General features: G+C 41.9%; 1 protein-coding gene across 1 annotated transcript in view; it reads right to left on the minus strand.

The window, feature by feature from the left end:
- tusc3 (tumor suppressor candidate 3) overlaps positions 1-24,000 on the minus strand; it is a 136,853-nt gene that overhangs the window by 50,043 nt on the left and 62,810 nt on the right. The window contains exon 6 of the mRNA XM_036583568.1: positions 20,072-20,161. Within this exon, the coding sequence (XP_036439461.1) occupies positions 20,072-20,161 (90 nt within the window). The remainder of the gene's footprint in view (positions 1-20,071; positions 20,162-24,000) is intronic.

The following is a 24,000-nucleotide window of genomic DNA, read 5'->3' on the forward strand; positions in this document are numbered from 1 at the left end:
AATATCTAATTATCACACTTGAAACTGTGAGGAGTTGTTCAGTATCTCTAATAGACTTGCTTATATGGTTTCTGGCACTGTGTGATGCACTGTGATCTATAAACATGGACTACTTTATAGATAACAGTATTTCAGTGTCAGAAACCGCATAAGCAAGTCTATTAGAGAGGGAAAGAGGAGAATGAGCAGCAGTTATCCAGGCAGACAGACAGGCAGACAGGCAGACAGGCAGCTCAGCTGACACTCAGAGAGAGTTTTTCAAATGTCCAGCGCTGATTCAGGATCTAAAACTGCACCGCCAGCACAAGCGCAGCTACGGTCCGGCCTAATTCTGCTACTGCCTTTACTGAGCTACGAGTGAAGCTCTGTGAGGCTGTGCTGTTCCAACACCATGGAACAAATCCTCCAGCCCTTCATCAGTGGTCAGTTTCTGACCACAGAGTCCCTCTTTTCTGGGTATTTTTGGAGAAACTCACAGTGACACTGATGTGTGTAAAAAGAAAAAAACCCAGGAACACACACACACACACACACACTCACACACACACACACACACACACTCACACACTCACACACTCACACACACACTCACACACTCACACACACACTCACACACACACTCACACACACACTCACACACACTCACTCACACACACTCACACACTCACATACACACTCACACACACACACTCACACACACACACTCACACACACACACTCACACTCACACACACACACACACACACACACACACACACTCACACACTCACACACACACACACAATCTCACACTCACACACACTCACACTCACATACACACACACACACACACTCACTCACTCACTCACACACACACACACACTCACTCACACACACACACACACACACACTCACACACACTCACACACACACACACTCACACACTCACACTCACACATACACTCACACACTCACACACTCACACACTCACACACACTCACACTCACATCACGTCAGTCACTTCTGGGCTGAAAGTGTTTACAATAAAGTGGCCATTTAGTGGAAGCACAAGGTAGGTGTTTCTATAAAAGTGGCCAGTTAGTGGACATTTAAGGTTGGTGTTTCTGATTGAGTGGCCAACGCTGGTGTTTCCAATAAAGTGGCCAGTTAGAGGAAGTACAAGGAAGGTGTTTCTAATAAAGTGGCCAGTAAGCAGCAGTCCAAGGTGGGTGTTTCCACCAATATGGCCAGTCAGTGGACATTCAAGGTTGGTGTTTCTGATTGAGCGGCCAATGCTGGTGTTTCCAATAAAGCGGCCAGTGAGTGGAAGTACGAGGAAAGTGTTTCTAATAAAGTGTGCGGCAGTCTAAGGTGGGTGTTTCCAATAATATGGCCGGTCAGTGGAGGCACAAGGTAGGTGTTTTCAATATTGTGGCCAGTGAACGGCAGTCCAAGGTGGGTGTTTCAGATAAAATGGCCAGTAGTAGAAGCACAGGGTAGGTGCTTCCAATAAAGTGGCCAATTAGTGGACACTCAAGGTAGGTGTTTCCAACAAAGTGGCCAGTGAGCAGAAGCATAAGGTAGGTGTTTCCAATAAAGTGTCCAGTTAGTGGACACTCAAGGTAGGTGTTTCCAATAAAGTGGCCAGTGGGGGGAGGAACAGTGTTTCTACTAGAGCAGAATAAAGCAGTCACATGCTGCACTGCAGTTTCCTTTTCTTTGAGTAAAGCGTGTGAAGTCGGACTCCCTTCACCCGGAGGCTCGTGTGGCGGAATGGAAATTGAACGTTTTCATCAACATGATGAATTCCCACTTAATCAGCTTCTCTCTTCATCCTGATTGTTTTCTCATTCGGGGGTTTTGCCTGGACTGTGTTTCGTTCTGTGTTTCTGTCACCCTGCAGGTCTGCTGTGTCAGCTGTAATTAAGGTTTCTGTTACCAACGCAGATTCATACTTAAGGGTTTCATATCGAGACTTAGGGATGTGTAGGTGGGTGTATGTGGGGAGAGTGGGGAGGGGGTTCGTCTCCTAACCAAGTCCAGAGAAATCTCCGCCCCAATTGTTCCATCTTTTTAACGCTTTGGTTCATCATCATCATCCAATACACGGTGCAGAAGTCGTCCTAGAAAAGGCCGTTCGGCCTCCCGTCCACACAAAAGCACTAAAAATGCAGCATTCTGAAGATGCTGACATCTTTCACATTAGAGTGTAAGGTGGAAGCATTAGAACGTACTGCATGTTTAAACGGGGCGTCAAAATCATTGCTTTTTTTTTTTAATGTTTCATAACGTAATTTAAATGGAGTGAAAAGTTAGAGAAGCTTCACTTCTCTGTCTGATCAGGACTGTGTGGATGTTTCAGAGATGGTAGTGTAGCTATGGCAATGTAAACAACCCCAAGGCCAGCGATACACTTTTATTTTTTCAAGCTTTTATTTTCTGGCAGTAGTCAGATTTCAAATGTGGGTGATTTTCAACTGCGGCAGTCGGTTGGTCTGTAAGTCAAAGCCTGCTGTGTTTGTAATACGCTGTGATCACTTGTTTAAATATGTTATAGATCTGCTTCAAGCTATATTTCAATGCAGCTATATTCATCAATGCTGTCGGAACAAAACCGCGTGTCTCCATTTTTGTTGTTTTTCAGTTTTTGACATAATTTGAAAACGCCCTCTTGCTCTTTACATCTTGTGTAAATTTCACGATGAATGGACTAAAAGAAATGACCCAAAATTACTTGGGAAAAAGTCTGGTTCCATTGACTTACATTAAAAGTAAAGCATGTATTTCCTTTTCCTGTAAAGTCACCATTTTGGAGATACAAGGTTTTGTTCCAACTGCTGTGGTTGGTATAGTGTAGTGGGTTACAGCTCTGCCAAGACTCCTAACACTGCCTTCACCTACCTGTGTGTGTGTGTGTGTATACATATATATATATATATATATATATATATATATATATATATATATATATATATATTATATATATATATAGAGTTAACCTGCTGTAGGCCGAATTGGTAGACGTATGAACATGTGCTCATGGTGCTGACATCATAACCATGGTAAACTCAAGAAGTGGCTGTTTTTGCAGCTTAGTTTTCGTATATGGACTCTATGAACTAGATAAACAGTTCAGTTCAGTTCAGAAACTTAAACAACGTAACTTTTTTTTGAAAAATGGAAGAAAACGTTGTCCATAACATGGCTTGTTAAGAGTGACACATTCAGAGAAAGAAAAAAAACAACAAATTACTACTTAGCCTCCGTCTGGCCTCGTGGAGTTCGGTTTCCGTGTGCGCAGTGGAACTGAACAAAAACAGCGTAGCGAAGCGAGACTAATGTCGACGAGGTCCCGTGCCGAGAAAAGACGCAGATGGAGGAGAACTCGGGGGGGAAAAAAAAAAGAGAAACTTCAGAAAATGACTTTTTGAAAGCGGATTAGCGACACACAAAACGGAGCCGGGGCCAAGCAGGAACCAATTAGCCCTCAGCTTTCATCTCCTGGGCTGAGGAACGGAGAAAAGGCTGCTGCAGCTGGAGATCCTGGTGGCCATTTTGGATCAATTTAATGGGGCCTGAGGTGCCATTTTGGGTCAATCATTTTGTCAAGCAAGGATGTTTTCTCCTAATTAGAAGCTTCAAGCTTTGGGACCTCATTGGATGACTTTTCTAACTAAACAAGAGAGACTTAACTTTTGTTTTCAGCCTCTTCACACTTACTTCAAATGCAGCTGCTCAGCCAAGACATGTTTGATGTCTACGGTTTGTGTCTTTAGTGTTGAACTGGAGCTAATGTAGCTAACAAGCCATAGAAGCCCACGCAACGATGTGCTAACAGCTTTTATGTGGATTTGGTTTGGATGAGTGTGCAAAATAGTTAATAAGCTTGTCCTCCTGCTCTGTATTTGCTCTTTGAAATAACATTACAAATGTATTATTTACATTTTCTATGCATTAAGATCATAAAGGTAGTTGACTTTGACCTGAGGCAAATTTATCAGCCCCACTTTATATTAAGTGTCTCTAATAACTGTGTAGTTACACATCAATAACATGTAACAACATTGTAACTACTGTCGATTTAAGCAATGTTATATAGATTACAGCAGTACAGCCTGTGTAATTACACATGTATTAACTTCAGTTTGGCCTCTTGTAATTACACAAGTGTATCTTTTTGATAGAGATTAGAAGTTGTTTTTTTTTACATTTTACATTTGTTTTACACAATTACTGTGGAATAACTGCGTTGTAACAAGGTAACCTAATCACATCACATTAATTGCCATTCTATAATTACCACTCTGTAATCGCATTGTACCTATATAACAACTGAAGTTGAGACACGTGTAATTACATAAGGCGTACTTCCGTAATCCACCTGTAAAAGTGGCTAAATCATTAGTAGTTACAGTGTTGTTGCACATGTTGTTCACATGTAACTACACAGTTATTAGAGACAATATAAAGTGGGCAACAGTAGCAACAGTTTGTCGCTTCCTGTTATTAAGAAAGGTGTAGTATGTTAATATTTTGTGTACTAACCTGTCGAGCTCATACTATTAGGATTAGAACGCAGTATATACTGTATAGTATTAGTGTGTAGTACACAATTGGGACGCAGCCCATGAGAACTGGGTGTGTCGTTTGTGACCACGCTAGCCCTAAAGCTGTAGGCTAGCTAATGTTAGCTAGGGGCTAGTCTGGCACTATAGCTAATGTAGCTAGAATGTAGATGAAAAAGTGTGGGTAACAATTTTGTAGAAAATTTATGTGCAATGCGATGTATTTTTTTTTTTCATAAAATATTATGTCATGACCTGTTTATACACCCTGACCATCCCATGGACATTAGCATGTTAGCATTGACCCCCTTTTTGGCAATAACAGCCTGCACTCATCTTGGAAGTCTTTCATCCATTCAGTCAAAAAAGCATTTTTGAGGTCAAGCACTGTCGAACAAGAAGGCCTGGCTCACAATGGACATCCCAGATCCTAAAGGAAAGGGTCTTCCTTAAACTGCTGCCACAAAGCGGGAAGCATATAATTGTCTAAAATGTCTGTGTGATGTAGCATTAACATCACCCTTCATTGGAACTGAGGGGGTCAAACTCTGAAAACAGCCCCAGCTCATTATCCCTCCTCCACCAAACTTTACTGCTGGCGCTATGCATTCCGGTAGGGAATGTTCTCCACCAGAGCCAGATTTGTCCATCAGACTGCCAGAGTGTGATTCATCACTCCAGAGGACGTTTCCACTGCTCTAGAGTCCAGCGGCGGCGGGCTTTACACTCATCCAGCCGACACTTGGCATTGCACATAGTCATCTTAGGCATGTATGCAAGGTGGCAAAGGCGGCATCCTATGACATCCCACACTTAAAGTCACTGACCTCTTCAGTACAGCCCATTCTACGGCCAGCGTGTAGCAACGAGTGTGGCTGAAACACCTGAACCGAGTGATTAGGACAGTTGTCCAAAAACTTTTGGCCATACACAGCCATATGCTAAAGTTAGGGCACCCCTGATCAATACATTTTATTGATTTTCTGCACATTTAAAGACATAATAACTGTTTATTTGCTGGATTTAACATATTGGAAAACAAAAGATGACCTGTACAAAAGTTATGGCACATGCCATGCGTCATATTTGCACTTGTTCCTTGTAGAGCATGGAAAAAATCAACAAAACATAATTTGTCCTGGGTTCAAACATGCAAGCGATCAGATTTTAGTGAATATTTATTGCTATTCATTCCTATAGTCTTCTATCAAAATGGACAAGTGCACAGATCTCTAACTCAGAATAGAAATAGTCTTTCTAGGAATGCAGTGTTTCAGCTCAGGGAGTGGAAGCAATCTTTCAGTAAGTGCAGCAGCTTTGCTTCTTTGATGCACTCCAGCGCAAGGCATTTATCTCATGACAGATCACCCACAATCCCCCCCTGCACCGGGGGTCTTTACTTTACAGAGCTATACAAATGTACGAGCGTGGCCAGGGGCCCGAACAAAAGCCTCAGCAGCCGAATGCAAAAGCCTCAGTAATGGTCCAGATTCTTCCGCCGTGTTCGCCGACGGATAGCATTAAATAGGGTCCGACGCGCGTGTGATCCCGCCCGGGGTGCCAAACACAGGCACATTCCCGCTTTTCCAATTCGACCTGCCCACGCGTTCCATCCGTTTCTGCAGCCAGACGTTTTCATTACCCGGGCGTGAAGCGAGAGAAAACGCGGAAATGGCATTTTCGCCAGCCGACAAGAGGAACATAATTTCATGCAAATGTAGCGTTTAGTTTCGAAAAATCAAGGTAATGTTTTTTTTTCCGCCTCCTCCTTTCTCTCTCTCTCTCTCTCTCCCATCTCTCACTCTCTCTCTTTTTCTTTTTTCAATTTCACACTCGAATGCACAACCATAAATGATGACCGCGAAATCTCTCTCAGCGACGCCCCGCACTTCGACGCGTGGGACTATTTTTGGTGGCGAGGCCCTTTAGCCAAGAATAATATTATTCCTCGGTAAATAAAAAGGAGAAAAAATAAGTTTACGGCCCACGCTGAGGGGGACTCGGCCGGCTCTTACGACTAATAACAGCCTGCGATGCCGGGCTCGCGTCGAGAGCAATCAGAAAACAAACTCTGAGACACGGAAACACCCTCAAAACGCATTTCGCAACTTAAGGCTGGGCGACCAAAACAAACGCTTGATTTTCAGCAAACCCTCTAAACTCCTTAAGGCCTCAATCAGGAATCAACTACTGCTGTGACTGGCCTAGAATTACCTCTGAGATCACTGACACGGGAAATGTCCCTGTTGTGCATTTCGTCAGTAGTGTTATTATTTTTGCTACAGCACCAAAAATTCGCTGACCACTTGCGGCAGTTTCTGACCAAAACTTTGTACATTTACTTACATGGGTGACAGTGTTTTCCTTAAACCCTCTACTGCATGCATTATGAGGGCAACAGAAAAACTCATCAAATTATTATTATTAATAGGGTTCCTTTTAGAGTACGTTGCCTTGAGGCAAGCTGAGCTTGTGACTGGCTAAATCCATTCCACTGTGTTGCTTCTAGGCAACAAACATATTTCTGCAAATTCTCATAACAAAATAATTGATACTGATGTTAAAAAATAGGTTTAAAGGTGCCCACTAAGAGATCATGTGACCAAGTCATGCTTTTCATTGACTTACTCACACTCTTCACTACACTGTTAACCCTATTATTGTCTTTAAATATGTATAATGTTATTGTAAAGTGAGGAAAATGAGTTTGTCGCCCTGAGGCAACATCATGCAATAGAGGGTTAAACAAAACTGGCCACGCTTTAGAAATGTAAGTTACTGCAAACTGACGAAGAAAACATGCTTATTTGTATTAAAAGCAAACCTCTGTTGCTGCTGTACTAAAACTGTTCTCACAGCTCAAAATCTCATATATTGTATAACAATATTAAAAGCTCAATGTTTCATTTGAAACCAATAGTTAGAAATGGTAACACTTTGTTTGAGGGCTGCACTGTGACTTTGTAACACGCATAAACACCAAACAACACATATTAAAAGCAATATTTCAGTATTTATGAGCAGCTTATGTTAGTATTTGCAATATGAGATATGATGCATAACAATATATAAGAACTACAAAGGCAAAGTTTGTGAACGAACTAATAAGGCTTCAGAAGTTGCACTTACAAAACAATGATGTCTTAATTTGGTTTCCACAGTAATTACAGGCAGTTGCTAAGAGGTTCTATGGTATTCCAGCTTGTTGTTAGGGTGTTGCTTGGTAGTTGCTAAGGTTCCAGTTGGTTGTTGCTAGGCCATTGCTATACTATGCCACGTGGTTGCTAAAATGTTGCTAGGCTGTTGCTATGCTATCCCAGGTGGTTGCAAATGTGTTGCAATTAGGTCCCAGGTTGGCAAGGTGTTTTCAGCCTGTTGCTCTTGTATCCCAGATGGGTTGCCAAGCTGTTCCCAGGCCATTGCTATCCCAGGTGTTGTTAGGCCATTACTATGCCATTCCAAGTGGGTGCTAAAGTGTTGCCCGGCTGCTGCTGTGGCCTCCTAGGTGGTTACTAGGCTGTTGCTAAGCTCTTGCTATGGTATCCCAGGTGGTTGCTAAAGAGTTGGTAGGCCACGGCTGTGGTATTTCAAGAAGTTGCTAAGGTGTTGCTAGCATACTTGTACAAGATGAGCGAGTGTAAACTCACTGTGGTGGTCTAAGAGGTAGAGGTGTAAGCATAATATTATATACGTGGAATGACTCAGTTTAAGTTTCATGATGTTGACCTTTTATTTCTAAGCGGAAAAAACAAACACTTGACCTGAAAATAATTAGAAGAAGAAAGCAAAAAACTGTAAGTTACCTTTTTCAAGGCAACTTAAGCTCCATACCTGAGAATGATGCTTCATAACAGCATTATAAATAGAACAAACAACCAATCTTGAACATTCCAAGGATAAGAAAAGCTCAAGAGGCAGGACATTTTAATAAGAAAGGATGAAACTAGGTTTGGCAGATGCCAGGAGAACACTACCTCCCGGGATGCAGAGGGCCAACAGTAAAGTTTGGTGGAGGAGGGATAATTAGCAGGGCTGTTTTTCAGGGTTTGGGCCCCTCAGTTCCAGTGAAGCGTGATGCTAATGCTACAACATACAGACATTTTAGACAACTGTATGCTTTCAATTACACGGTTTGCAAATGGGATGTGCAATAAACTCAAACAGGTGGACAGGTGTCCACATACTTCTGGCCATATACTGTACAATGATCAGGCATAACATTATGACCACCTCCTTGTTTCTACGCTCATTGTCCATTTTATCAGCTCCACTTACTATATAGGTGCACTTCGTAGTTCTACAGTTACAGACTGTAGTCCATCTTTTTCAGTGGTCAGGACCCCCATGGACCCTCACAGAGCAGGTACTATTTGGGTGGTGGATCATTCTCAGCACTGCAGTAACACTGACGTGGTGGTGGTGTGTTAGTGTGTGTTGCGCTGATCTGAGTGGATCAGACACAGCAGAGCTGCTGGAGTTTTTGAACACCTCAGTGTCGCTGCTGGACTGAGAATAGTCCACCAACCAAAAATATCCAGCCAACAGTGTCCTGTGGGCAGCGTCCTGTGACCACTGATGAAGGACTAGAGGATGACCAACACAAACTGTGCAGCAGCAGATGAGCTATCGTCTCTGACTTTACATCTACAAGGTGGACTGACGAGGTAGGAGTGTCTAATAGAGTGGACAGTGAGTGGACACAGTGTTTAAAAACTCCAACAGCACTGCTGTGTCTGATCCACTCAGACCAGCACAACACACACTAACACACCACCACCACGTCAGTGTTACTGCAGTGCTGAGAATGATCCACCACCCAAATAGTACCTGCTCTGTGAGGGTCCATGGGGGTCCTGACCACTGAAGAACAGGGTAAAAGGGGGCTAACAACAAAGTATCAGAGAAACAGATGGACTACAGTCTGTAACTGTGGAACTACAAAGTGCACCTATATAGTAAGTGGAGCTGATAAAATGGACGATGAGTGTAGAAACAAGGAGGTGGTCATATTGTTATGCCTGATCGGTGTAGATGCACAACTTTGTGTTCCTCTAAATAAACTTGCTTAGTCTTTGGTATGCGAGTTATTCCAAACCGACAAAGCAGAACATGATTGTTTGTATTAACATTTTTTAAAGGTGCAGTGCCCCTAAACTTTTGACAGCCAGTGCACCTACTGCACATTTAAGAGCAGGTTGCTGTTCAGAAACCTTTGTTGCTGTCATACTAAAACTGTCCCGACAGCTGCACCAACTTCTGATAGCGACTTTAACCTCGCATCACTGGTCCGCAAATATTTTTGGGTGCGTAAAAAGCAAATAACGTTGCGGACGAATCAAACCCAGCCAGGAAAGCTTCTTATCTGATGAGCTGACAGCGTCTCAGCTCTTCACTGGTAAACCACTGAAATATTCCTTCAATTGAGAGTGTCACTGTTTTTGTTTTTGTTTGTCCCATCAGCTTTTAATGCTACACACCCTGATTTCCAAACGTTCTCTTAGTTCCTCTGATCTGAGTGTAGTTTCGTTGCTAATGTCTTTACTGTCTTGGTTCCTCTCAGTGTCTCTTCCTTGTGATCTTAAGGGGTTTCTCATTTTGAGTCTTGGTTCCTCTCAGTGTCTCTTCCTTGTGATCTTAAGGGGTTTCTCATTTTGAGTCTTGGTTCCTCTCAGTGGTTCTTCCTCATGATCTTAAGGGGTTTCTCATTTTGAGTCTTGGTTCCTCTCAGTGCCTCTTCCTCGTGATCTTAAGGGGTTACTCATTTTGAGTCTTGGTTCCTCTCAGTGCCTCTTCCTCGTGATCTTAAGGGGTTACTCATTTTGAGTCTTGGTTCCTCTCAGTGTCTCTTCCTCGTGATCTTAAGGGGTTTCTCATTTTGAGTCTTGGTTCCTCTCAGTGCCTCTTCCTTGTGATCTTAAGGGGTTTCTCATTTTGAGTCTTGGTTCCTCTCAGTGTCTCTTCCTTGTGATCTTAAGGGGTTTCTCATTTTGAGTCTTGGTTCCTCTCAGTGGTTCTTCCTCATGATCTTAAGGGGTTTCTCATTTTGAGTCTTGGTTCCTCTCAGTGCCTCTTCCTCGTGATCTTAAGGGGTTACTCATTTTGAGTCTTGGTTCCTCTCAGTGCCTCTTCCTCGTGATCTTAAGGGGTTACTCATTTTGAGTCTTGGTTCCTCTCAGTGTCTCTTCCTCGTGATCTTAAGGGGTTTCTCATTTTGAGTCTTGGTTCCTCTCAGTGCCTCTTCCTTGTGATCTTAAGGGGTTTCTCATTTTGAGTCTTGGTTCCTCTCAGTGGTTCTTCCTCATGATCTTAAGGGGTTTCTCATTTTGAATCTTGGTTCCTCTCAGTGTCTCTTCCTCATGATCTTAAGGGGTTTCTCATTTTGAGTCTTGGTTCCTCTCAGTGCCTCTTCCTCGTGATCTTAAGGGGTTTCTCATTTTGAGTCTTGGTTCCTCTCAGTGCCTCTTCCTCGTGATCTTAAGGGGTTACTCATTTTGAGTCTTGGTTCCTCTCAGTGGTTCTTCCTCGTGATCTTAAGGGGTTACTCATTTTGAGTCTTGGTTCCTCTCAGTGTCTCTTCCTTGTGATCTTAAGGGGTTTCTCATTTTGAGTCTTGGTTCCTCTCAGTGTCTCTTCCTCATGATCTTAAGGGGTTTCTCATTTTGAGTCTTGGTTCCTCTCAGTGCCTCTTCCTCGTGATCTTAAGGGGTTTCTCATTTTGAATCTTGGTTCCTCTCAGCGGTTCTTCTTCATGCTCTTAAAGGGTTTCTCATTTTGAGTCTTGGTTTCTCTCAGCGGTTCTTCTTCATGCTCTTAATGAGTTTTCTTTCTTAGTTGTAGTTCCTCTCAGTGGTTCTTCCACATACTCTTAGAGAGTTTTCCTTCTTTGTCTTGGTTCTTCCCATGAGCTCTTCCTGATGGACTTTTTCCTATTGAGTCTTGGTTCCTCTCAGTGGTTTGTGCTTATACTCTTAAGGAGTTACTTCTTCTGAGTCTTGGTTTCTCGTAACGGTTCTTATAGGGAGTTTTCCTTCTTAGTTTTGGTTCTTCTCAATGGTTCTTCTTCATGCTTTTAACTAGTTCCTCATTTTGATGGTTCTTCTTCATGCTCTTAAGGGGTTTCTCATTTTGAGCCTTGGTTCTTCTCAATGGTTCTTCTTCATGCTCTTCAGGGGTTTCTCATTTTGAGCCTCGGTTCTTCTCAATGGTTCTTCATGCTCTTAAAGGGATTCTCATTTTGAGTCTTGGTTCCTCTCAGTGGATCGTGCTTATACTCTTGAGGAGTTACTTCTGAGTCTTGGTTCCTCTCATGGTTTCTTCTTCATGCTCTTAGGGAGTTCTCCTTTTTAGTTTCGGTTTCTCTCAGTGGTTCATCCTCATGCCCTTCAGCAGTTTCTCCTTTTGGTTCTTGGTTCTTCTTCCTTATGCTCTGATGGGGTCTCTCCTTCTTCTCCTCCCTTCTTGGTTCGTCATGCTGATTCTTCCTCTTGCTCCAAGACAGTTTTTCTTCTTTTGAGTCTTGGTTCTTCAGTCCTTCTTCCTCATGCTCTTAGGGAGCTTTTCACTTTATTCTAATAGATGCCGTTGCCTAAATAACACCAAACACTGAAACTTTTTCCACTTTTCTTCCACTCTGAAAACTATTTCCTTCGTGAATAACGCCGTGATTGCATTTGCACATGCAAAGAAGCCATTCTGGCTGAACTGTGAGACTGGCTGGTGTTGGGTACCTCCGGCGGGGGAACTGTGGCATTGTTAGCCGTTTTGTTTATGACACTGAGATCAATGTTCATGGCTGAATAATTCATAAAGCCTTCTTGCTTCCTGAAATCAGTTTGGCGAGAGCTGGGTGATTTGAAAAAAATAAAAAGAACATGGCAACCCTCCTGAGTTATAACGATATAAAGTGGTGAGGGAGAACTAACAAGTCTCGACTGGCCTGTTTTACTGGCCCAACCACACCCCCCAACCAGCAGATGAATCATCGCTGTCCGTTCCATCCCAAACAGTGTAAGATGCACAACGAGCCTTTTTAACAATTTATAGCGCATTAGTCTGCGCGCTTCTCTCTTAATTGTCATTCTGCGCAGCTCCACGCTCGTTTGTTTTCTGCCCTCTTGATTTCTGTCTTGTTTTATTTTCGGCACTTTCAGACTTAATGGATGTGAAGTGAGCTCACTTTACTCTGCTCTCCAAGGAAGACGCGCGTGCAGAGAAAGGCTCTCCTAGCTCTTCATACATTTATCGTACTTTCAAAGCTATTTCTCCCCATGTGAAGATCCGAAAATTGCAAATGCAAGCTCTGAAACCAGGGTGATGAATATTAAAGCACTGTAGGAATTTCTAAGACGCTTAGGTTATGATCCATGTACCAATTCCAATTCTAAGCCTCTCTGGCAATCTGTACAAACTCAGTGTAAACTCGAATCTGTACAAACTCAGTGTAAACTCGAATCTATACAAACTCAGTGTAAACTCAAATCTGTACAAACTCAGTGTAAACTCAAATCTGTACAAACTCAGTGTAAACTCAAATCTATACAAACTCAGTGTAAATTCAAATCTATACAAACTCAGTGTAAACTCAAATCTATACAAACTCAGTGTAAACTCAAATCTGTACAAACTCAGTGTAAACTCGAATCTATACAAACTCAGTGTAAACTCAAATCTATACAAACTCAGTGTAAACTCAAATCTGTACAAACTCAGTGTAAACTCAAATCTGTACAAACTCAGTGTAAACTCAAATCTATACAAACTCAGTGTAAATTCGTAAACTTGAATCTATATAAACTCAACGTAAACTTGAATCTATACAAACTCAACGTAAACCTGAGTATATATCAACTCAACGTAAACTTGAATCTATATAAACTCAACGTAAACTTAAATCTATACAAACTCAACGTAAACTTGAGTATATATCAACTCAACATAAACTTGAATCTATACAAACTCAACATAAACTTGAATCTATACAAACTCAACGTAAACTTGAGTATATATCAACTCAACATAAACTTGAATCTATACAAACTCAACGTAAACCTGAGTATATATCAACTCAACGTAAACTTGAATCTATATAAACTCAACGTAAACTTAAATCTATACAAACTCAACGTAAACTTGAGTCTATATCAACTCAACATAAACTTGAATCTATACAAACTCAACGTAAACCTGAGTATATATCAACTCAACGTAAACTTGAATCTATATAAACTCAACGTAAACTTAAATCTATACAAACTCAACGTAAACTTGAGTCTACACAAACTCAACGTAAACTTGAATCTACACAAACTCAACGTAAACTTGAGTCTATATCAACTCAACAAACTCCAAACTATACAAACTCAACGTAAACTTGAATCTATACAAACTCAACGTAAACTTGAGTCTATATCAACTCAACATAAACTTGAATCTATACAAACTCAACGTAAACTTGAGTCTATATCAACTCAACAAACTCCAAACTATACAAACTCAACGTAAACTTGAATCTATACAAACTCAATGTAAACCATATGTGTCAGTCTCTGGTCCTCGATGGCTGAAACACTGCAGACTTTAGCGCACTGCCTCACTAAACACACCTGATTTAGCTCATCAGCTAATTAGCAAGGCCTTCACGAACTGTTAGATGTGGGCAAACGCTAACATTCACAGCACTTTAGCCTGGATGACCCCCAGTTTGACATGCCTGATGTAAACTGTTTAAATCAATACAAACATAGCAAAAAAATGTGATTGGTCAGAGGTTCATTTGCATACTGCCGCCCTCTACGATATCAGTATTGTGAAAGCCAAAATATCATAACAACAAATGCAACCACAGCATGAACCCTCTTAATTCTTTCTTTAGAGGATCTTGCATTTCTCTCACTTCACCCATCAGTCCTACCATGCTGACCACTGTGCATGGCGATCAACAGCTGGTCAAAACTGCCGCGTTTGGCTGATTATCTCCTACTGGACTACAAGCTCTTTACATTCAGCCTTGCACTCCAGTACTTTGAGAGAACAGCTGGCTCCAATGCATTGCACATAAAAGTCAGGTAGGTGCAGATGGGTGCGAGGCAGCTACCGCAGCCCGGAGAAAGCTCCCTTAGACGGGCAGGGCTGAGAGCCAGATGGCCCTGTGGCTCCCCGGTGACCCATCAACTCTCCAACTTACCACAGTCGCAACGGTAAAGCAAGGGAATCTGGGAAAAAAGAAGCAGTAATTACAAGTCGGAGAAAATAAAGTCCCTAGAGCTGAAGAGAGCTAACTGGGAGTTCATAATAACCTATATTTTTTTTCTTGCCTTCGTTAATTTAAATCAGGATACGGTCACTGAGCAGGCACGAAGGTCCCAATGCTGAAGTAGGCTGTAGGGAGTAGAGGCAAGTTGTCACGTTGCATAATGACTTGGGGTTTAAGGAATCCATCATCCAAACGTGCTAACATGGCTAAAAACGAATTTATAGCATCGAGCAGTTAGCGTGATCTCATTTGCGTGCTAATCCGCCTCCGCCGGCTTCCGTTTATAATTAGAAATGTTACCACGGCTTTAAAAGGCCGGGAATGTATAAGTGTTAAAGCAAGACCAGTCAAACTCGCTCCGGCACGCCAAACAGCATCCGCTTCGCTCGGGACGAAGCTGACGCACCACACATTTCACAGGATCTTTTTCGCGCCAGGTCCTTAACCCTGAGTCGCGGTGATCGCCAGGGATGACAAAAGCATGTCATGATTTTACTGGAATTATTTCTGACTCGTAGCTCATTGAGTCAAGTCGAGAAATTGTTTGGAAAGTGCAGATTCTACACTTTCATAGCAGATTTGTGTTTGTAAGTATACTGTAATCCCACATTTTCATGTTTTAACTCAAAGAAATGAAGTCTGTTAAGTCTGCATGGCCACGAATCAGATCTGATCTAGGAGCACATATGAAAGCAGCTCAGGTCGGATTTGAAAAGATCAGATTTGTGTCCACACAGCCCTGAAAACATCAGATCTGAGTCATATTAGGGCAAAAAATTGGATTTGTGCCACCTGGTAACGTGAACGTAGCCCAAGACTCAAGAGGGGAACCCATCCTCCTCTGGTCAACACCAGATAGCAAAACAATAACAGCAGAAAATGAGATTTGACCATTAATACAAGATACGGAAAGAACGGAAAAGCAGGAGGAATAATGTCTATGATGAAAAAAACTGCAGCAGCATCATCAGGAGGGTCAGTTCATGCAGGTGAGGTTTGCACAGTGTTGTACAGGAGGAAGCTCCATGGTGGTCAGACAGGTGGTCAAATTCTCAAAACTTCTATTAAATGAAATATTTAGACTTCAGATATTTAAAGCATTATGTTCTGATCTATTTAAACGCTGCGCATTAACAGAGATGGTAATAAGCTAAATATATACAAATTTATCATTTACAGGATGCATTTTTTGGGAGTTGTCTGTCCCAAACTCTAACCCCTAAATAGACACTTGGAAAAATAATTATATATATATATATATATATATATATATATATTTTCGTATTTTTTCCCAATGCTTTTTTTTTTTAAGATCTTTTTTATTCCTCTTAAGTTGAACATTTTAAAATTATCATGAGTTTTTTTTTATTTACGTTTAAAAATGCCGTTTCATATTTTCATGTCACTACCGAAACACAAAGTTTTAGTCTGTAGGCGGAGCCTCATTTTATCCACGCCCCTGCATTTTAGATCGGGAAGTGAGACTGCATCCCTGTCCCTCATTGCCACATGTGAGCAGTTAGATCCCATTGAAATGAGTCTGAAAATCAGTGTGGAACGATAGGAGCCGTCACTACCGAAACATTTTCGGCAGTTAAGAAAACATTTTTGCGTTTAATAAAAAAAACAATTATTTTAAGTGTGTACGGCTCTTCAAAAGTTGTGCTTGCTAGCCATGCACTGGCTAGTGTTTTCGAGTTCTGCTCAAAATGAGCTAAAATGGTCACTACCGAAACAGTCCCTACTGAAACATCTGCTAAAGCTTCAGTAGTGTTATGGTTGTATTGTCAGTAAAAAAATTGGAACAATCATTAATTTTACTAAACATAATTAAGGTATAGAGTCACTGAAAGCAAAAGGATTTTAGTCCAAAATGAGTTTTCAGTCCTGACTTCGAGACAAGTCAGTAGATCCTGGGCGTCTGAATAGGCACATGTAGTCTGGACTGAAGAAATGAAAGTAAATTGTGTGTCATCTTATAATTTTTAACATTTTTGACATGACGCATCGTCAGGATCGGCTTCTATCGGCAGTCACTGGTTTCCACAGATCTATTTCTCATGGTTACTCTGACAGGCCTCTAACACTAGTCATCGGTCACCATCATTATTTATTAATCTAAATACCTGCGTCCGATGACAGGCCCGTTCATTTTTCTGTATTCATCGTCCAGTCTTTCTTCATTTAGATCGCGCTTGTTGTGTTTTTGTTTTGCTGTCCAGTGTCGACCCAAAGAGACTGGCATATTGGTTCCTCTCCAGGTTTCCTCTTCTTGCTCTTGGGGTGTTTTTCATGCCACGGTTGCTCATTTCAGGTCTGGATAAAGCTGCTTTGTGCCCACACCATTTCGAAAAATCGCCCAATGCAGATAAACTTGAACTGAATTGAGCTGAACTGAGTGGTGGAACTGATACTTAGCTCATACTGCATCTCAGACTAAGCCAATTTAGTAGAGTGCAAAACAATCGTATATTAACTGGGAATTAGCTGAACCATCATATATGGATTACTTCTTTTGCTACATGCAATAAACACAAGCTAATCCTTCCATATTTTCATTTTTACTAAGAACAGTACAGAATATTTTCTATATTTTACTACTCATTTAAAATGCAGATCAAATGGTCACTGCTAGAGGCTGGTGGTTACAGAAAAGTGGACTCCTTCGACACATTTGTGCAGTGGACAGACACATTTTAACGCAAACTGATCTACGTTAAACTTTGCTGCACTTTACCTATTGATATCAGCATGAATTCCAATCTCTCTCCAGAATTCTGGACAATAAAGGGCAGCAGCAGGCTTAGCGAAGAAGGGAATCATCGGTGTCGGGATTATGCTCGGAAAGCCTCTTATCCCCTTATTTATAGTGTATTAATTAAAAGGCCTGGATTCAATTGAGATTTATTGTTTTATTGACCGGACTGCTGAGACGCCAGCCCCTCTGGGAGGAGGAACAAGAAGCGAGAGCAGGACTTATCACATCTTTGAATAGCGTGATGAGTATGTTTGTGCGTGCGCGAGTGCGAGAGCAAGTGTTGTTAAACTCTGATACTGCTGACGGACACTTGAAGGGCTGCTCGATATTTATGGGGTTGTGCCTACCGGTCATTTTGCTTGGAATAAAAGTTGATCGTGTGGTGTGTTTTATGGCCGTTGGCGGTGCATTCTGAAGTTTTGAGGTCTCTGAAGAAAAAGTGAGGTGTCATCACACTTCACATCTATACGACAATGGTAGTATGTGTGTATGTATATATACACATACACTATACACCGATCAGGCATAACATTATGACCACCTCCTTGTTTCTACGCTCATTGTCCATTTTATCAGCTCCACTTACTATATAGGTGCACTTTGTAGTTCTGCAGTTACAGACTGTAGTCCATCTGTTTCTCTGCATACTTTGTTAGCCCCCTTTTACCCTGTTCTTCAGTGGTCAGGACCCCCATGGACCCTCACAGAGCAGGTACTATTTGGGTGGTGGATCATTCTCAGCACTGCAGTAACACTGATGTGGTGGTGGTGTGTTAGTGTGTGTTGTGCTGGTCTGAGTGGATCAGACACAGCAGTGCTGTTGGAGTTTTTAAACACCTCAGTGTCCACTCACTGTCCACTCTATTAGACGCTCCTACCTTGTCAGTCCACCTTGTAGATGTAAAGTCAGAGACGATAGCTCATCTGCTGCTGCACAGTTTGTGTTGGTCATCCTCTAGTCCTTCATCAGTGGTCACAGGACGCTGCCCACAGGACGCTGTCGGCTGGGTATTTTTGGTTGGTGGACTATTCTCAGTCCAGCAGTGACACTGAGGTGTTTAAAAGCTCCAGCAGCACTGCTGTGTCTGATCCACTCAGACACACCTTCTGCCAACACAACTATGGCTCCTATAAACAGCTGTCTGAGAATCTGAAAATGAAGCTAACTGATGCCTATAAAGCAGAGAAAGGCTATAAATAGATATCAAAGTGTTTTCCACTGTCTGAGACATCATTAAGAAATAGCAGTAAAGGGGATCTGTGAAAGTCAAAGGCAAGATCTGGATCTCTAAGATAGAAAGGCAAAGCAAAACCCCCATATGACAGCAAAGGACCTGCAGGGAGGTGTAGGCGTTTTACTGTGCAGCGTGCAAAATCTAGCTAAGCCAGAGGCCTTTTGGAAACAAGGGCTGTGGACCGATGAAGTGAAAAAAGTGGAATTTGACAGCAATCACTAAAGGAATGTTTGTAGAAAAAAAAAGAGCAGCATCTGATGAAAGGAACACCTTGCCAACTGTTAAGCATGGAGGTGAATATACTGTGTTTTTGGGTTGTGATACAGCCTCTGACACAGGAAACATTGCACAGGTAGATGGAACTGATTCCTTATGGTTTTGCTTCCTAACTGGAATTGGCTTGATGGTTGCCGTTAGAGGCCATTAGGAAACAATCAAATGTGGAATCAGTCCCAGAACACCTGACTAAACAATCAGAATCCTTTACACTGTGATATCAACCAGCGACGACTGAAAAACACCAGGAACCAGCAGACGCTTTTAATGCGTTCTATGATTATTTAAACATGGAGGTTCATTAAATGAAGCGAAAAAAGTGGAACAATTTGACAGCAATCACTAAAGGAATGTTTGAAGAAAGCAAAAGAGCAGCATCTGATGAAAGGAACGCCTTGCCAACTGTTAAGCATGGAGGTGAATCTATTGTGTTTTGGGGTTGTGATACAGCCACTGACACAGGAAACACAGCACAGGTAGATGGAAGAATTGATTCCACACAATTTTGGAAGTAAATGGGAAATTGAAGCAGAAAAGAGGCTGGATTTTATAACAAAATTAACAGAATATAGACATTATATTGAGCTAACAAACAAACAGAACTACTGTCTTCCCCTCTTACCATTGTTAGAGTGATATGTAGGTAAATTATTGCTTTTCTTTTCTTCAAATATCACAAATATCATAAAATATCTGTGTCAACCCCTTTCCCATTATTCAGCTCTGGCAGGTTTCGAACGGACTGTAAGCCCATCTGAATTCATGTGCTGCGTGTGCGCGATCCAGACGCCCCCCGTGCGCTAGCTGTATGCTAAACAGCAGCAGCAGCAGCAGCATATGGTGATGGAGTGACACATCGCCTGAGTGACTGACAGCTGGAGAAAGCACAGTCAGCCGCTATAATGTGAAGAGCAGGTAGAGCGCATGTTGAGATGGAAAACACATGCCGTCGTGTGCCAGAATGATTGACAGACAGAGAGAACAGAAGGAGAAGCGAGGCACTCACCACTTGCCCGTTCTGAGGGTTCTTGTGGGCGTACGGAGGGCCGCGGATGTGATTCCACATCTGACCAGAGGTCATCGCAAACACCACACACTAGAGGACAAGGGTGAAAAAGAAAATGAGATAAATTAAAACTGTTGCTTCCATTTTAAAACCTCAAATCATTTTTCTCTTTTTTGAACATTTCAAGATGAATAGAAACAACCCAAAATTAGCATTAAGAACTTTAAGAACGTTATCATTTCAGAGGTACAATGCAGTTTTGAGAAGACATGGAAGCTCCAATCAAGCTTTCAATCATTTAATACTGTGGCTGATTTAACAATTTTAGTTAACTGTGAAAGACAAAGCAAGATCAGGGACTCTCAGATAGAAAGGCAAAGCAAAACCCCCATATGACAGCAAAGGAACCTGTGGGAAGGTTTTGCCATTTTTACAGTGCAGCATGCAAAACCCAGCTAAGCCAGAGGCAACTTGAAAACAAGTGCTGTGGACTGATGAAGTGAAAATGGAACTATTTGGCCACAATCACTGGAATTGTGAAATGATGTGAGGCTGATTCACATTTTTTATCATTTATTCTTGTAAATAATAACAACACGATTCAAGTACACTAATGTTAGCAAAACCAAAAACAGTCATAATTCATTTCTACATTACCACTTTCCAATCTCTCTTTAACAGGCTGATTTTGTTACTGTGTCTTTAAGACTGATATGCAGAAATGACCTCTGTTCTGATTGGCTGCCTCGTTCACAGATCAGTCCAAACTGAAAAACTCCTTATATCTTATATCTAATATGAGGTATAAGGAGTTTTCCAGTTTGGACTGAAGGCACTGCTGTGTCTGATCCACTCAGTGCAACACACACTAACACTGCAGTGCTGAGAATGATCCACCACCCTAATAGTACCTGCTCTGTGAGGGTCCATGGGGGTCCTGACCACTGAAGAACAGGGTAAAAGGGGGCTAACAAAGTATGCAGAGGAACAGATGGACCACAGTCTGTAACTGTAGAACTACAAAGTGCACCTATATAGTAAGTGGAGCTGATAAAATGGACAAGGAGGTGGTCATAATGTTAGGCCTGATCAGTGTATACATATATATATATATACACACACATATACATATATATATATATATATATATATACACACACACATAGAGAGAGAGAGATTGATCGACCAGATCCTTACAGGCAGAAGAGGCCTTTGCTGAGACTCTGTCTGTAATCAATACAGCGAATAAACTTCATCCAGCACAGTGCAGAAGGTCAGGCACCTCCGCTCCTGCATCTTCTCTGAATAAATATTGATAGCTCACAGCTACAGCGCTGCTGACCCTGCGCCAGTAAAATCAGCAAACCATTCCAAACCCTCCGCCCTCAACGCACCGGCACTGCTGCACACGACCTGCCACTCAACAGTGCGGATACTCCGGAGGACAAAATGTCTCTGGGCTGCTTTTAAGGACGGCAGATTAAAGCCAAACGTCTTGCTTGACCTATTCATGCTCTACCTTCAAACGTGATAGCACTGGCCTCATCATCAGAAGACCTCTTAATCCTGACTTTAAACCCCAGTGATGCCATGGCCATCCGTAACCTGGGGTATGAGAGAGCATAACCATCCCCTCTCTCTGGGTGGGTTGGTCGGTCCTCCCCCGGTGCTAGCCAAGACGGATGTCTGACAGTCGACGTAACAGAATTAGCAGTTAGCATTCTCTTCCAAGAGTACTCAGCTGAATGAGTAACCGGCTCTAAATGTAGGTATTGTGATATAAACTGAGTCTGTTCTACAGTTTCTCATTAGGCTGAATGAATAACTGGCTCTAAATGTAGGTATTGTGATATAAACGGAGTCTGTTCTACAGTTTCTCATCAGGTTGAATGAATAACTGACTCTAAATGTAGGTATTGTGATATAAACTGAGTCTGTTCTACAGTTTCTCATCAGGTTGAATGAATAACTGACTAAATGTAGGTATTGTGATATAAACTGAGTCTGTTCAACAGTTTCTCATTAGGTCGAATGAATAACCGACTCTAAATTTAGGTATTGTGATATAAACTGAGTCTGTTCTACAGTTTCTCATTAGGTTGAATGAATAACTGACTCTAAATGTAGGTATTGTGATATAAACTGAGTCTGTTCTACAGTTTCTCATCAGGCTGAATGAATAACCGACTCTAAATGTAGGTATTGTGATATAAACTGAGTCCGTTCTACAGTTTCTCATCAGGCTGAATGAATAACCGACTCTAAATGTAGGTATTGTGATATAAACCGAGTCTGTTCTACAGTTTCTCATCAGGCTGAATGAATAACCGACTCTAAATGTAGGTATTGTGATATAAACTGAGTCTGTTCTACAGTTTCTCATTAGGTTGAATGAATAACCGACTCTAAATGTAGGTATTGTGATATAAACTGAGTCTGTTCTACAGTTTCTCATTAGGTTGAATGAATAACCGACTCTAAATGTAGGTATTGTGATATAAACTGAGTCTGTTCTACAAACTTTCTATAAAGCTTGTCCAACCTGACAACAGCAGCTATGAAAGTGGGCGGGGCATGAACAGGTCAGTTTAAATACAACATTGGACAGTCTCAACTTTAAACTACTCGAGGGTATTTTTTGCTGGCATGAACACTCTGAATGCAGTCCAGTCTAATTGAAATTCACTTGGACACGGCGCTGACCTTTACAACATTAACTCCAACTAATAGCGTCTACGGTTCTACTCAAGGCTCTAATGCCATGACAATATTCATGGTCAGACTATAGTCGTAATATTTAAAAATAGCACTGAGAATCAAGGGAAACATTTCCTGCCATATTGCACCGTCCAGTCTCAGCGTCCAGTTCACTCATGCATAGCCAAACAGCTAATAAACCAAGTGAGGCTGCCTCCGGGATCAAAACACATAAACATCAGTTATATACAATGACAGGGTCAGTAGGAATGATAAGAGATGGGATGCAACAGCTGTACTCAGTCAGACTGAAAGAGCCGGTAGAAATGAAAACATCCTGTTCAGATTTCGTACTGACCGTTTTTGTGATGTCACAAGCATTTACACATTTACATACACCGATCAGGCATAACAATATGACCACCTCCTTGTTTCTACGCTCATTGTCCATTTTATCAGCTCCACTTACTATATAGGTGCACTTTGTAGTTCTACAGTTACAGACTGTAGTCCATCTGTTTCTCTGCATACTTTGTTACCCTGTTCTTCAGTGGTCAGGACCCCCATGGACCCTCACAGAGCAGGTACTATTTGGGTGGTGGATCATTCTCAGCACTGCAGTAACACTGACGTGGTGGTGGTGTGTTAGTGTGTGCTGCGCTGGTACGAGTGGATCAGACACAGCAGTGCTGCTGGAGTTTTTAAACACCTCAGTGTCACTGCTGGACTGAGAATAGTCCACCAACCAAAAACATCCAGCATCCTGTGCCACTGATGAAGGACTAGAGGATGACCATGACAAACTGTGCAGCAGCAGATGAACTATCGTCTCTGACTTTACATCTACAAGGTGGACTGACAAGGTAGGAGTGTCTAATAGAGTGGACAGTGAGTGGACACGGTGTTTAAAACTTCCAGCAGCACTGCTGTGTCTGATCCAAGTGGACATCAGGGAAGAAAGTAAATTTCGCCTTACTCCAGATGTGGTCGGTCAGCAGAGATATGTCTGGAGACCAAATTCTGCTTTTTTTAGAGAGGAACTGGAGCTAAGAGGCTAATATTGCTAACAAACACTAGATCTCAATAGTCACCCAAATAGCCCCCTGTAAAATCTGTAAAAAATACTTCACCAAAAACTTCTCAGCCCATTTAAAGTACACCCACATCTTCTTTAAGGTCAGATTTGTTGACGTGGTTTAAGACACAGTATGACCAGGATCTGTATTAGCAGA

The sequence above is a fragment of the Colossoma macropomum genome, unplaced genomic scaffold (assembly GCF_904425465.1).
Source record: "Colossoma macropomum unplaced genomic scaffold, Colossoma_macropomum, whole genome shotgun sequence".
Taxonomy (NCBI): domain Eukaryota; kingdom Metazoa; phylum Chordata; class Actinopteri; order Characiformes; family Serrasalmidae; genus Colossoma; species Colossoma macropomum.